Source organism: Chamaea fasciata, unplaced genomic scaffold (assembly GCF_029207755.1).
Source record: "Chamaea fasciata isolate MVZ Bird 193981 ecotype frontalis unplaced genomic scaffold, bChaFas1.0.hap1 SCAF_18, whole genome shotgun sequence".
Lineage (NCBI taxonomy): Eukaryota > Metazoa > Chordata > Aves > Passeriformes > Sylviidae > Chamaea > Chamaea fasciata.
Genome location: NW_027094103.1, coordinates 13,250,598 through 13,264,630, shown reverse-complemented (window position 1 = coordinate 13,264,630; position 14,033 = coordinate 13,250,598). Strand labels below are relative to the sequence as shown.

At 47.0% G+C, this 14,033-nt stretch overlaps 1 protein-coding gene across 1 annotated transcript; it reads right to left on the bottom strand.

The window, feature by feature from the left end:
- Window positions 1–746: 746 nt before the first annotated feature.
- FZD10 (frizzled class receptor 10) lies at window positions 747–3,735 on the bottom strand. Its single transcript, XM_066199537.1, has one exon. The coding sequence runs from the start codon at window positions 3,733–3,735 to the stop codon at window positions 1,987–1,989; it is 1,749 nt and encodes a 582-aa protein (XP_066055634.1). The 3' UTR covers window positions 747–1,986.
- Window positions 3,736–14,033: the final 10,298 nt, after the last annotated feature.

The following is a 14,033-nucleotide window of genomic DNA, read 5'->3' as shown; positions in this document are numbered from 1 at the left end:
TGTCACTGCTGGGAACACTTTAAAAGAGTACAAAAAGGCACAAATTTATCTGTCACACTGCACAGATAAGTTGAAAAACCAGACCGCCACTACTAAAGAAGCTTTTGTTGGCAAATTCCCAGCCACAACACGACTGCCACAAGGACCCTCACTGCCCCCGAGTCCATCAAGACCTGCGTTTCTGTGATGAGATCCCTGGCAAAGCTTTTCTAGAGCAGCCTGGGTGAGGAAGTGAGGTCCTATCCCTGCCCCACCAGCCGATCACCCAGCCTGGCCATCACCTGGAAAACCGCAGGGAAAACTTCAGGTTCACACAAAACCATGCTCCACTAAGAACTTCTCGAAAATGTATTTACAACGTGAGCTTGCATCGGGTAACTTCCCTGAAGCAGCGTTCAAATCCTGCGTTTGCACTTCCCGGTGTCCCCTGAGTCTTCCCACAAATGCTGCCACTCTCAGTGGCGTTAGAAAGGGGAGAACTCCCCCGAAGGGTAGAGACTGAGTTGTGCTCCAGCCGTGCGAAGCGAGGCAGCGATCTTTAACATGCCGAACACAGCCTATGCAAATTTCGCAGGGGTGTTAACCGAGGATCATTGTTGTAATCTCAGTGCTTTGTAAACACGGTCCTGCTCGACATCGCTGCAGCTTTTTACATCACCAAAGCCCATTCAGTCTTCTCAGTGGCAGAGGCTCACAGAAATACGCACCTTCAAAATCCCTTTATTTCATTTCACCTTGCAATTTCTTTCGAGTGAATCACTGTTCTATTTATACTTGCAGGCAAGTATAACAACGACTATTGTATTCAAAGTGTGCTTTCCTCAAAAGATCCAGGAAACAAGTTTATTAACTGCAAAGCACATCAGAGAAAGTTTAGAACACACAAAATTATCAAACTAAAGAACATATTTTATTTTTAATAAAATAGTGGAGCATGAAAAATAATTGTATATTACAAATATATACAGGCCAGACCTGTGCACCCCCAGCACAGTAAAGAGTATCACTCTATACAAAGCTTCCCTTTGCAGAATCTAGTGCTTCTTGATCTATTCATAGTGAGAATTTGTTTAACAATGGAAAGAGTCAATAAGCCCTTTGGGTCTCTTTGAATTGATCCCCCCCCTTTTTTTTTTTGCACAAATCAGTCCAAACGTGTATAACATTGGCTTGATTTCCATTAAAAAGCCACAAAATGTAACACTAAAGGGTTTCTGAGGACCAGACCTCTTAGTTCTTTTGTTAAGAGATTTCTTTTGTTGTCTTTATGTACAGCAAAATACTTGTTTCTCTTTTCATGTCATGGTAAGAAAAAAAAATGTATTGCACATTATTCTTATTCACAAAGTTTGTGTCTGGTGCAGGAAGTTTCTCTTTTGGTGAAAGAATATTGGTGAGCATTATAGACTGAGCCTAGTTTTAGGCACTCCAAGCCCAGTGGGCTGAGAGGAGCTGGGAAGGGTTTTAAAGTTAGCACGGAGGCTGTTTTCCCAGAGAGCATCCTCGCTCAGGCCGGGACCTCCGTGTCCCTGCAGAGACAATGCTCACTTGGAACGGGCACTTCTAAAATCCAACCGTTGCTCCAGAACGCTCCACTCTACCTTGTTACTCCAGAGAGCTGAAGAAAGCCCAGCCCAGCTACATGAAAAAGTTAACTAAGTGTTGGTTGTAGTGTTTGGTTTTGTTTTCATGTCGGTTTTGTTTAATCTGAGGGATGGATGGATGTAATTCTTAACTACAAATTAGTAACAGAACGGACTGTTTTAATTCACAATATCTCTTTCACTGAAAACCTTTCCATGAGTAGATTTACCTTCAGTTTTTCACCAGGTCCTGAATTCAGCATGATACATTTTTGTGCCTTGAGATATTAAACTGTTCTGACAAAAAAAAAAAAAAAAAGCACCATTCATATTTTAATTTCTGACTGCCACTGTGGACATTTGTAAATCTGTGAGGTGAGAGACAGTCTTTTCTAAAACCTGCTCACACACACGTGGGCGGTTGTAGTGTTGATTCATATTTTGCAAGGTGGGTTTTCTGTGGATGTTGAGGTTTTTTGTAGATCCCACTGCTCGTGATAACACTCGCGGGTTTTCTCCTGCTTCTCTTCTTTAACCTCCGACTACAAACATTTTGCCAGGATTGAAGAGTCTTGGAAGTCCAGATCCACATGCCACTAGTAATGCCCACAACTAACAACATAAAAATTTTGACCATAAAAATTTCTACTGCTGGTATAGAGTTATTCATCATGCAGTCTAAGTTTTTAGTCTGATTGTTCATCTTACATTTCTGTTGAGTTGCCACGATTTTCCAGTAATCCATGTTGAGCCTCTCATAAAAATAGCAAGCTATCACACAGGTTGCAGGCACTGTGTACAAGACGGAGAAGACACCAATCCTGACCATGAGCTTCTCCAACTTGTCGGTGTTTTCTCCACCTGTTTTCATCACCCTCCTGATGTGAAAAAGGGCCACAAAGCCGGAAAGAATGAAAGAAGTGCCAATGATTAGATAGCAGGCCAAAGGAATGAGCACAAAGCCCGTCAAGGCGTTCACATCCATGCTGCCAACGTAGCAGAGCCCCGTCAGCTCGTCCCCAGCCACCCTCCTCATCACCAGGATCATGATGGTCTTCACGGCCGGGATGGCCCACGCTGCCAGGTGGAAGTAGCTGCTGTTGGCCTCGATGGCCTCGTGCCCCCACTTCTTCCCAGCCGCCAGAAACCAGGTCAGGGTCAGGATCACCCACCACAAGGAGCTGGCCATCCCAAAGTAATAGAGGACCAGGAAGACGATGGTGCAGCCCGTGCTCTCCAGCCCCTCCTGGATGACATAGAGCTGGCCGCTGTCCCTGTCGCAGGCGATGCTTTCGGCGCCCGAGAAGAGGCGGATGATGTACCCCACCGAGTAGACACAGTAGCACATGGAGAGGAAGATAATGGGCCTCTCGGGGTACTTGAAACGCTGAGGGTCGATGAGGAAAGTGAGCACGGTGAAAGCGCTGGAGAAGAAGCACAGGATGGACCAGATGGCAATCCAAACGACAGCGAACTGTTTGTCGTCCCGGCTCCAGTACACATCCACCCCCGGCGTGCAGAGCGGCGCGCAGGAAGCGCTCTTTTCCACATGGTGGAACTTGCCGGGGTTTTCGCAGGACGTTCTGCTCAGGCTGTCCTTGTGCTGCTGCAGGTCGTGGCCGCTGCTGGGCCGCTGGGGACGGAACATGGGGGGCAGCATGCTGGAGCCCCGGGGCGGCTCGTCCGAGCCGTTGTTGGGGGCTTCCATGCACAGGTAGTTGGGGTCGTTCTTGTTGGGCAGTTTGCTGCAGTCCAAGGAGTCCGGCCACTTAAAATTGAACTGCTCCATAATCGGGGAGCACTTCAGCCTAGCCTGCTCGCACATCACCCTGCAGGCTGGGATCGGCGTGGAAACCTGCTCCGTGCACATCGGGGCGTAGAGGGAGCACAGGAAAAATTTCAGATGGCTGTGGCAGCCGTACTCCACCAAGGGGGCAAACTCGTGCAGCTGAATGGCAGCTTCCCTCTGGTTTTCGTGCCCCATCAGGTTGGGCATCCTGGTCATGTTGTAGCCGATATCCTTGCACATGGGGATCTCGATGGGCTGGCACCTCCCGTCGCCGGGCCGGTCGATGTCCATGGAGCTGATGGCCGCGCAGCAGCCGCTGAGCCAGCAGAGCAGCAGCGCGGTGCTGCCGGCCGCCGGGCCCATCGCGGCGGCCGCCGCGTGTCCGGAGCGCGGGGCGGGGGCCGCGGGGCTCACGGCAGCGGCCGGCCCGGCCCCGCCCGCAGCGGCAGCGGCCCCGGCAGCGGCGGGGCCGCGGGGCGGGCGGAGCGGGGCGGCATCGCCCGGGCCGAGGCGGCCCCGCGGGGAGCGCCCGGGCGGACAACGGCCGAAGGGAAAGCGGCCCCGCTCCGCAGACGAGCCGAACTTACTGCGGGCAGCCCGGCAACTTCGTGCTCCCCGGGCTTCCACTTTGGCGATCCGCCTGCCCGCCTCCCGCCGCTCGGCTCGTCGCCGCTGCCCGGGCAGGCGATGTCCGGGGCGCTCGCTGTGGGCACGGCCGGGCGCTCGCCGCGTCCCCTCGCACGTGTCCCGGGCGCCTTTCGGAGCCCAGCGTGTCTCCGGGGATCCTCCTCTCCTCCGGCGGGTCGCAGCTCCTCACTTTCTTGCCGAGAGGTGGGGATTGGTTTATCCGAGCGCGGAATAAAGGAGGAGGAGGAGGAGGAGGAGGAGGAGGGGGAGGAAATATCTAAGCCATTGGAGAGGGGGGCCTGAGCGATCCCCCCCGCTCGCCGCCCTCTGGTCTGGGTTTGCAATAGGTCGGCTCCGGCTGTGCCGAGCGGCGCTGCGCTGTCCGCGGGGTCTGCGCCGGCTCCGCTCCCCCCGCCCCGCCGGCTCCTGGGGCCGCAGCAGCTGGGCCTTGGGGGCGGCTGAATCCCAGCAGAAAATAAAGTTTAAAAAAAAAAAGAAAAGCAAGCTAAACCCAAGAAGAAGAAAAAAAACCTGTGCAGGATCCGCCTCGCATACGACATCCACTTTGCATGAGAAAGGTGAAGCTGACACGGTGATTACTTTCCAATCACTCGGAACGCCTTGAAACCTCCTTAAGGACCCCTACAGGTTCTCCTTGATCGGCACAGATTAGAAAATGCCCCATTTGTTTCTCTCTCCTTCTCTCTTCCCTTCCTTTCTGCTTCCCCTGCCGTTGCCCTCCCCTGAAAGTTTAACAAGACCTTTTCTGTGGAAGGCGTCAGCCCGCCCTCCCTGGCTCAGGTAGGAAGGCAGCGAGCGCGGAGCCTTCAGCCTCCGCGTCTCCTCACAACAGGGCTGAAGGTGGTGCCTCCTTGGCTGCCTTGATTGGAGGGGGGCAAAGCTTCAGCAGGGAGGATGTGGGGAGGAGGATGCATTTTATGGCCAGTGCTATAAACTCTTCGCTGCCAGGGTCATAAAATATGCTCGCTTTCAGCCTGCTGTCTCAGCTTTTTTTTTTTTTTTTCTTTTTTTTTTTCTTTCTTTTTTTTTTTTTTTTTTCCAAATGTCATGCTTTGTCTCGAATTCCTAAATGAACAGGACAGGCAGGATTGCTGGAAAAGTACCTGATTATGGTTTTAATCACGGTATGGCATCACTGGAAAATTAGCTTGGTTTTTTTGGGTTTTTTTCCCCTTCCTTAAACAAGACAGGCTAAGAGGACGAGAGACATACCCTTGGGGAAGTTACTTCATCCAGTATAGAAAAGATACTTGCAGATTTTTGGAGACGGGAATCGTTCTAAACTGAGTCGTGTTTACTTTTAAAGTTAAGCTTTGAGATTTATTTTGCTTATTGGTCTCTGAGAGCCGGAGAAGGAGGAAGTTAAATCCCCAGCCCAAGCAGAGCTCGGGAAAGGAGCACAGTGAGCAGAAGTCAAAGATTAGCTCTGCTCAGCTCCCCCTTCCCCCGCCCGCCCGCCCCCCTTGGAGCTCAGTTTTAGCGAACATATTAATGAAGAAGGAAAATCTCTCTTTCCTTTCATTCGTGCTCACCCACACAAACCGGGCTCCTCTCCATCAGTGCCTGTTTCTTATCGAAAGGAACACGGATTCTCCTGGAAACTCCCAAATCCCGCAGGGTCACAGTTAATACCCCAGCAGCTCCAGAAAGGAAACTGTTGGCTTCCTCAGCTGTGATAAGGGTGAAATGGATCCAAGCAAGGACAACAAACCAGGGCTGATGTTTGTCTCGCAAAGCCCTGAAGATGTGGCCAGCTCTTGCCAAGGAGTAAAAGCCATCATAAAAATGTGCCCTGAAAAGGCAGCTCCTCTCTGTGGCCTTTCAGATTATATTTATAAAGCACTGGTCTCAGGGGCCGACCTTTGCTCGGACACTTTCGGATTCCTCAGGGAATGTTTCAAAAGCAGGCGGTGTTATGAGCAGAAAAAGAGCTTTATTTATTTTACTGTGTCTGTGTGTGTGAGAGAGAGAGAAAGGGTGTGCTGGGGCATTTCCATTCTTCATTAATCTAAGCCTGTTTTCTTAGTATTTGTATTCATCCTGATTCCTCTTCTGGAGAGCTCAGCTGGGGGTAGCAGGGAAGTGTGGGGAAAGCTTTTTCAAGGCACAAGCAAATTCTACTTTAAAAAGTAGAATTTAAATAATAATAAAAAAGTAGAATTTAAATAATGCATAACAGGCACATATTCAATGTTTGTTTTATCCAGTTGGATTGTTTGGGAGCTTGTTTTTCTTTCTTTCTTTCTTTTTTTTTCCAACAAGTATTTTTGTAAAGCATATTCTATCACCATTGATATGAAAGTAATCTAGAAAAAATACAAGATATAAAACGTGGCCTTTTTCTTCTGTAACACTGATAGCAACCTTTTTCTCCTAAGAGGCAGAAAAGAAACACAAATGAAAGTGAGGGGAAAAAAGAAGGGGGGGAACCTCCAACCTTTGTAGTTGTGTCTCTCTTAATTGATCTTTCATGTGCCAATTTAAATCAGCCTTGTTTTTCCAGCCATTATTTTAGCCAGTGCATCCTGCTTTAGATAATTTCTTTTACTTTCCATATTTTTAAAGAGCTATCTACAACTATCACCCACTGAATGAGCCTGAGTCAGTGAGAGCAACAAACAGAACGTTATTAGAGAAAAATGAGAGCGCTGAGAAATCAGCAACTGGAAGATACCTCTGTAACTAATAAATGAAAAGAACCTTTTGAAGGCTCCAGCTGAAAAGATATTTTATTTTATTTTTTTTTCTCCTGTGTGTGGGATTTGAGATGTGTGATTCTATGGAGCAGCCAGGCACCCCTGCTGCTAGGCCCTGGCTAGGAGTTGGCCCCCCTCTGGCAAATGTTATGGAGAATTGGGAGGAATTTTATGGCTGTCTTTTCCCTCAGCTCTTTTTTCTTTTGTCTTCTTTGAAGAATGACTTTAGACATTTTATTTACATATTTAACCATGGATGAAAGAGGAAAAAGAAAGCATTTGGGCCGTTGTGGGAATAGTGATATGTTTAAATTAATGGAAATCTTATTAGGCTTCTAAAATTTTAAGCAAAAGATTTTTAATGAAACTTTATAATTAAACATGATTTCAAATAATGTGCCAACTCGCAGGAAGGATGCATTTCTCCCTCTAGCTATCCATCTCCCCACCTCCCAAAAATGTGCAGAGGAATAAGCTCTGTCCTAAAGTCCAGCTCTTCTTCTGTCCCGTAAGGAAAAGATTTAAAAACTGGAATATTTAATAAGGCATGCGATAATTCAAACCATAACTAAATATTTCGTAGGTAAAGCAAATCATAAATGAGCCAGGGGAAAAAAAAAAAACAAAACCAAAAAAAACAACCCACCAGCCCTTGCCCCTGCAATGGCAAAGTTTCATGCTGGATAATGTGTTACAGTGGCAGTGGAATAAAACACTTTGATATGGCTGATGGTGAAAATCAAAGTTGCATCCATTCTATCCATGTTAGAGTCGTTGGAAATTACAGAGCCAGGCGAGGTTTTCTGAAATGGGATTAAAGGAGACCCAAATAATCCATTTGAGAGAAAATGTTCTGACACTTCAGCAGTAAAGAGAAATGGAATGAGCAGCTCGGGGAGTTGAAGAGTTAATTAGAACATTAAAGATTTTTAGTGAAATAGTCTAAATTACTTACGAGGAACAATGGTGTGTCGTGACAGAACGTGAACTGATCTTGACAATCCTGTATTTAAGAAGTCTGTAGCTATAACTGATTTTCAGGTTTAATATTTCTGGCCAGCCATTTATTACACAAAAAAATAGAGATCAGTTTAATGTTAATCCCATTCAATAATCCTATTCTCATCTATATTTTTACACATTCATTCACTTTTTAACTCACCCATTTTGTGCCAGTAATGAATTCTATTTATATATTAAAACCACAGATATTGAAGCATATATATTAAAAAAAATGTTAGCCATACAGATAACAACTGTGAAAGAAAAGGGTCACACACACAAAAAGAAAGCTGACAGCTATTCTAGCATTTTTTAAGCCTGTATTTCTTACTGAATTTCCACTAGATATTAATAAAATTAAATGGCATGCAGAGAAATGTTTATTTTCTAAACCAAACTGGTTTATTTTTTCCTAGGTACAGAATCTTTGTAGCAGTTTTCCTCCAAAATTGAAGTAAACATGTCTGCCTGATAGGACAGGCACACCGAGAAATATTCCCATGCAAGTGCGAATCTGCACAATGCACAAAAGTTTTAATTGCCTTAGAAAGCCACCACCACCAAGAGTTAAAAGAATTAAAACCAAAAACAAATCATAAATGGATGAGTGGCTTGTATAGTATTGCTCTAATACAATTTAGCTGGCTATTTTAAGGGCACTTCCCTTGAAATGTGGTTTGAAATATTACCAAAGGTTCGACGGGGTGCATTAGTGTGAATTGCAAATCAGAACATTTCTTTAATCCCCTTTTCATGGCCTGGCTTCGGATCAGTGGCATCTAAGGGACTCCCCACTGCTTCTGGCTCAGGAGGAACCATTCACTGGGGCAGCTTCCCTCCTCTATTCCCACAGTCCAGAAAACAACACCACAGACAGACACCCTCCAACTAAATTAGATTAAACTCCTTCTCTTCCACAGCACATTAGCCTTTTCACTGCCCAAGACTCATTATTCAGCTACTCCTAATTTAAAGATACAGTATTTTTCTGCTCTTAGGAACAAAAACAACGGACAAAGCTAAAGCCAAAGCAGAAAAAAAATAAGAGAATTCCTGGTCAGAAACAAACTTGATAGTGCTACAATTACGTAAAGGCAGGAGAATACCCTTTTCACTTATACTCTAATGTTACAGGAATATTATAATTTTAAAGCACAGGTCACAGCAGAAAGTTCTACAGACACTAAAAACAAGAACAGGCTCAGTAGAAAAAGAAAATGCTCACAGATTTTCTTCTCTTATAAACACCATTTGATAACCTCCATTCACCCGCCTTGCTGCATGCACTGTTTGCATATCTGGCAGCCAAATCTACGCTTGGAAAGGCATAAACAGTGAAAACTGCAGATGATGGCAAGGATTAATTGCTTCTCTTGTTGTCATTTCCTCCCTTATTTCCACCCATAACTTCTCCACTCCTCCTTTTCAAGGTAAAACCAGACTTTTACACCCTCTGTCACTGGGGCCTGAGTCTGCAGCTGCTCACAAACACAGATTTAAGCAGCCAACAGGAGCAGGGAGAGCCCAGCCAGCTGCCCCCGGGATCTCAGGGATTGCCTTTGCTGCACCCGCACACAGCCCTTGCACACACTCCTGCACACAACCCATAATACCTGTGTGCACCTGGAGGTGCCAAGGAGAGCAGTGATGCTCTCTGACCAGTAACGTTCTCTGATTTAGGAAGAAATGAACCCTCTGCTGCAGGACAGTCTCTCCTGCTCATGGCTGTGGGAGGTGAGGAGGCCGAGGGCACCGTGGTTTGTACCAGCACCAGGGCAGGGACTGTCCTCTGTACCCCCAGCCCTGCCCTCACTTTGGGCTCCTCGGGACAGGGAAGACTCTGAGGGGCTGGAGCCTGTCCAGAGAAGGGGCTGGAGCTCAGAGCTGGCGAGGAGCTCCTGATGTGTCTGTCCAGCAGCATCGCTTGGGGTGCAGTGGATGTGTCAGTTCCCTGTTTCCTGCCACACCCGTTCATGACTTTGCTGGTTTCTGTGGTCTTGGTCACCTCAGAAGACTTTGACACTTTTTTTTTACTATTTACACTTTTACATTACACGTGGAAGGAAGCATGAAAAGTGAGGAATTGAAATGCCATTGTTTGGAATGCTGTTTATTATTTCCAGATCACAAGAAGAGATGCTCTGTGTAGGTTTCATGCGAGAGGCACAGGAGGGATGGAGCCAGCAGTGAAGGCAGGCTTGTCACATTCTCAAGATCAGCACAGAGGTCACATACAGAAGTGGCTGGTGTGTTTCTAGCCCAGCCTTTCCCTCACCTGATGACGCTAAAACCCAACTGTAGCTGGTGGCAGAACCTCTAGTCTCAGTGTCAGGCTGAGTTTGGGGCCAGAGTGGCCGCTGGCTGTTTGAGCCCCACATTACCCACAGCCTAAACCCAAAGCCATCCCAATGTCACCAAACCCAATCTCTTCTTTTATCCTCATCATACAGAACATGGCCAGGCTGCACCTCCCAGGCCAGAGCAGGAGTTTGATAGAAATGTTAAAGCATTTGACAGAGAATCCATCTGGCTCCAGCCCACAAACTGCCAGCGTGGGGCAGAGTGAGGCACTTTTTCCTGAACAGTGGAGTTACACCAGTATGAAACACGGGGAGGAAGTGTTACATCTAGATCACTCTCAGATGTTCAGAGGTCTTTTTTCCTATTTAAATTATTATTATATGGAAGTGATTAAAACACAGTGGGAGGAACGACCTGCTCAGTCTGAAATACTTGTATCAGATAGGGAATGCACAGACAACAGCACGGTGAATACAATGAGATATTAGTGCTGGAAATGTCTCTGTGTCCTCCAGCCCCTTGTCTAACTTTGTGTTTTCCCTGTGTTTAAATGAAGAATACTCTGCTTGATGAAGGAACGGAAAGAGCTCGGACACAGCAGTGTTGGAATGCCCCATTACTCCAAGAGAGAGTGATCAGAAAACTCAGACAAGTGGGAAGATACTGCCAGAGCTGTCTAGAGTCACTGCCAGCTCAGTACACATAGATTTGAGCTTGGCAATCTCCTGCTCAGGAGCACAGGAGCACTGGTCCATGCTGCACACATTAGGCAACCATGTATACAGAATCAATTCAAAGCAGCTGTTGGAGACCAGAAATTTTAGGGGAGCTATAGGGTGAATTCCTCCATCTATACATCTTTTTTTTTTTTTTTTTTGAAAGTGGGAATGCAAAGGAGAAGGGAATGAAAAATTGATACTGCTCTGTGCTCCAGATGAAAGAACAAACATAATTTTATTTTCTTTAATGACTGTACTGGATTCTGAAATTAAACCCAGCGGGTAAAAAGATCCTGTGCAGATTTCAAAAGAGATCATGTAGTCTGTCCATGTGCTAAGGCAGGCACATTTTTTAAGCCCTGCCATGTTCTGTAAAACTGAAAAAGGGTTATCCCTGTAAGCGTTCTGCTTTTCAAAGCCGTCTCTCTCCCTCCACCTACCCCAAGCCAGTGGATATTCCAAATAAATGTCATCCTAACTTTAAATGTCATTTTGTGGTTCCTCCCTCTAAGTTTAGAAGGAGAATTGCTGTATACTCTGCATTAAATATTATTAGACCTCAACATACAGACAGCACGCCCTTTTTTTTATCCTCTCAGCAGAACCAGACAGAAAAAGAAGCCAAAAAAACAAACAAAAAACCCCAGCCATATAAATAACCGAATATAATCCCCAGTACAGATTTCAAACCAATTGAACTGAGAATAGCTAACCCTGGCTCTGAACTCTCCCCAGCTGCAGGTTACTGCAGATAATTGCAGAGCACCTGGTCTGAGCCCCAGGTCCGTGAATCATCCCAGCAGCGCACCTTTCGCTCTCCCATCCTCCTGCCATGGCCCGGGGCGGCTGGCAGCGCCTGCCGCGGCTTTGTTCGTGCTGGGTGTGCCAGGCTGCCGCTGCTCCCTCTGACATGCCAGGGGAGGGTGTTCTCCCCAGGCTCCGCGGGCACCTGCCGGGCTGCGCTCTGGGGAGATTCTGTGTCCCCCGCGCTCTCTGGGCCCGGCCCTGCCTCGCTCTGCTGTGCCGGGCTGTGCCGGGCTGGGCCGGGCTGGGTTTGCTCCCTCAGCTCCTCCCGGGTCCCGCAGTCACCGAACAATCACCTGAACGCTCTTCACACGCCCTCAGCACCAAACGGGGCAGAACAAGAGGCTGCTGCTGCTCCTGGAGCCGTGCGGGTGTGGGTGCAGAGCAGTGAGTGTGACACCTGCACAGGTGTGCTGTGTCTGCGCGTGTTTGGACACAGCAACATTCCCCGTGTCTGTGTGCACACACTGAACATCCCTGCAAACCCCAGGCCACTTCTCTCCAGCTCTTCTTTCCTCCCCAAGTGACCTGCTCAGCCCTCCAAACCCCAGACCACTTCTCTCCAGTTCTTTTTTCCTCCCCAAGTGACCTGCTCAGCCCTCCAAACCCCAGGCCAGTCCTCTCCAGTTCTTTTTTAGCTCCAGGAGTGAACTGCTCAGCCTTTGTCCCTGGAAAGCCTGTTCTTGGATGCAGATTTGTTTATACACCAACAGCAAAAAGGCTAACTGAATTAAGTGTTTACCTAAACACTGTAATGTAGATGCCCGTAACATATGTACAGCCATGTGTGTTTTATAAATAAATACCTATGTGCACATGTGTCAGGAACCGAAATGCCTACAGGGTCTTTTGGTAAGAGTGAACTACTTGTAGATACTTGAAGTTCTTGCTAGTCTGGGATTGATTATGTCGTGCTTATTAAAGTGGTTTGCAGCTTTAAACTGGTAAATATAATTTGAAAAGGGCAGGACAATGTTTTGAAAATAGTGGGTCACTACTCTGCACAGGCATAGCTCTGCAGTTTCATTGATCTCACCAAGAATTAACTGAACTACATCTCCACATGGGTGTAATAAATTGTGCCGCATGACATCCTTCAACTACTGGTGATACACAGATCAGGAACATGAAACTAATGGATGTACAGAAGGTCAGTGGAGAAAAGTCATGAAGAGAAGGCAAATGAGCTGTATTGAAGCTGTACTTCATCCACAGAATTAATGGCTGTCTGTACAAAAATGGTGCTGTGGGAAGGACAGGCTGGAAATTATAAAACTGCCCTCTTTGGCAATACCGACTCCTTGTCTCTTTGATGTGTGTCAGCACGGAAGATTAGGTTACTCCTTCAATTACACACAAATAACAATCAGACGTTGTCACAACAATCTCCATGCTGTCATCTTTTCCATTGGAACGTTCCACTGCACTGGCTGGCAAGCTACCACCCAAATATCAAAGTACTCCCTCCCAATGATGATGATTTCAAGCTACGTACTTTCAGCCTGCCTGATACTCTTGCTTTTTGCCTCTTGCTTCATTAAGTGTTCCCACATATAATGAGAATGTTACAAGTGTAAAACACTAAATCTCGGGTTTCATGGCATTTGATGTGTTCTTTGTCCAGGCATGATAAAGGAGCAGACCCAGGGGAAGTGTGAACCAAGCACCGCAAGCCCCAGGAGCTGGAGCCTTCTGAGGAGCTGGGATGCCTTTCACACAAAAAAGGCCAAAGCTGCTGCCATGGAAGTCAACATCAGAGCTCTTGCTGACTGCCAGGCAGTCAGCACTTTGTATCTGGAGAGGTCATGTTCAAATGCAGCTTTGGAGCCTGCAGAGCCAGCACAGCTCAAGGCTGAGGGGCAGATGCAGGAAGGCAGGGCAGGCAGCTCCCTCCCAGGCCACAGAGGAGTTCTCTTAGAAACAAGAATCTCTGTCTGTGAGGCTCGGGTGAGGACAGATGGTTATCTCTGGCAACCTGTAGGAGAAGGGGAGTCTCTGCCCTAATCTGTGGGTAAGATTTAAGGAATCAAAAGAGTTCCCACAGTTCCCATCAGCCACCAATCCGATCAATATTCAGATCAATGTCTGAGGTCATTATGGTGTGTCTTCCTGCTGTGTAATCAGTTGGGTGGGACAGTTCCTCCTCTGCTGCAGTGACACAGATGTGCATCCATCCTGACGTGACACCACAACCCAAGTCATGCAATTCATTATCTCAGACTGTCCACTGGAGTTCAGGCGTTACTCCTCTACTGTAAATCCCCATCATCTCTCTGTAAGGGCCTGAACGAGGCCTGGGCGTCCCTGAAGCCTTTTAAGGAATGCCCAAGTGATGCACAGCGGAGAGTTTCTCCGTCAGAAAAAGGGTCCCTCTTAAATTCGGTCGTAAAACAGAATATATTAAAAAGCAGCCATTCAAAGTTCATGACATAAATGGGAAGTTGCTCCAGAAATCCTAATTTTCTTCAGTTATGGACTCAAGAATTTGCTT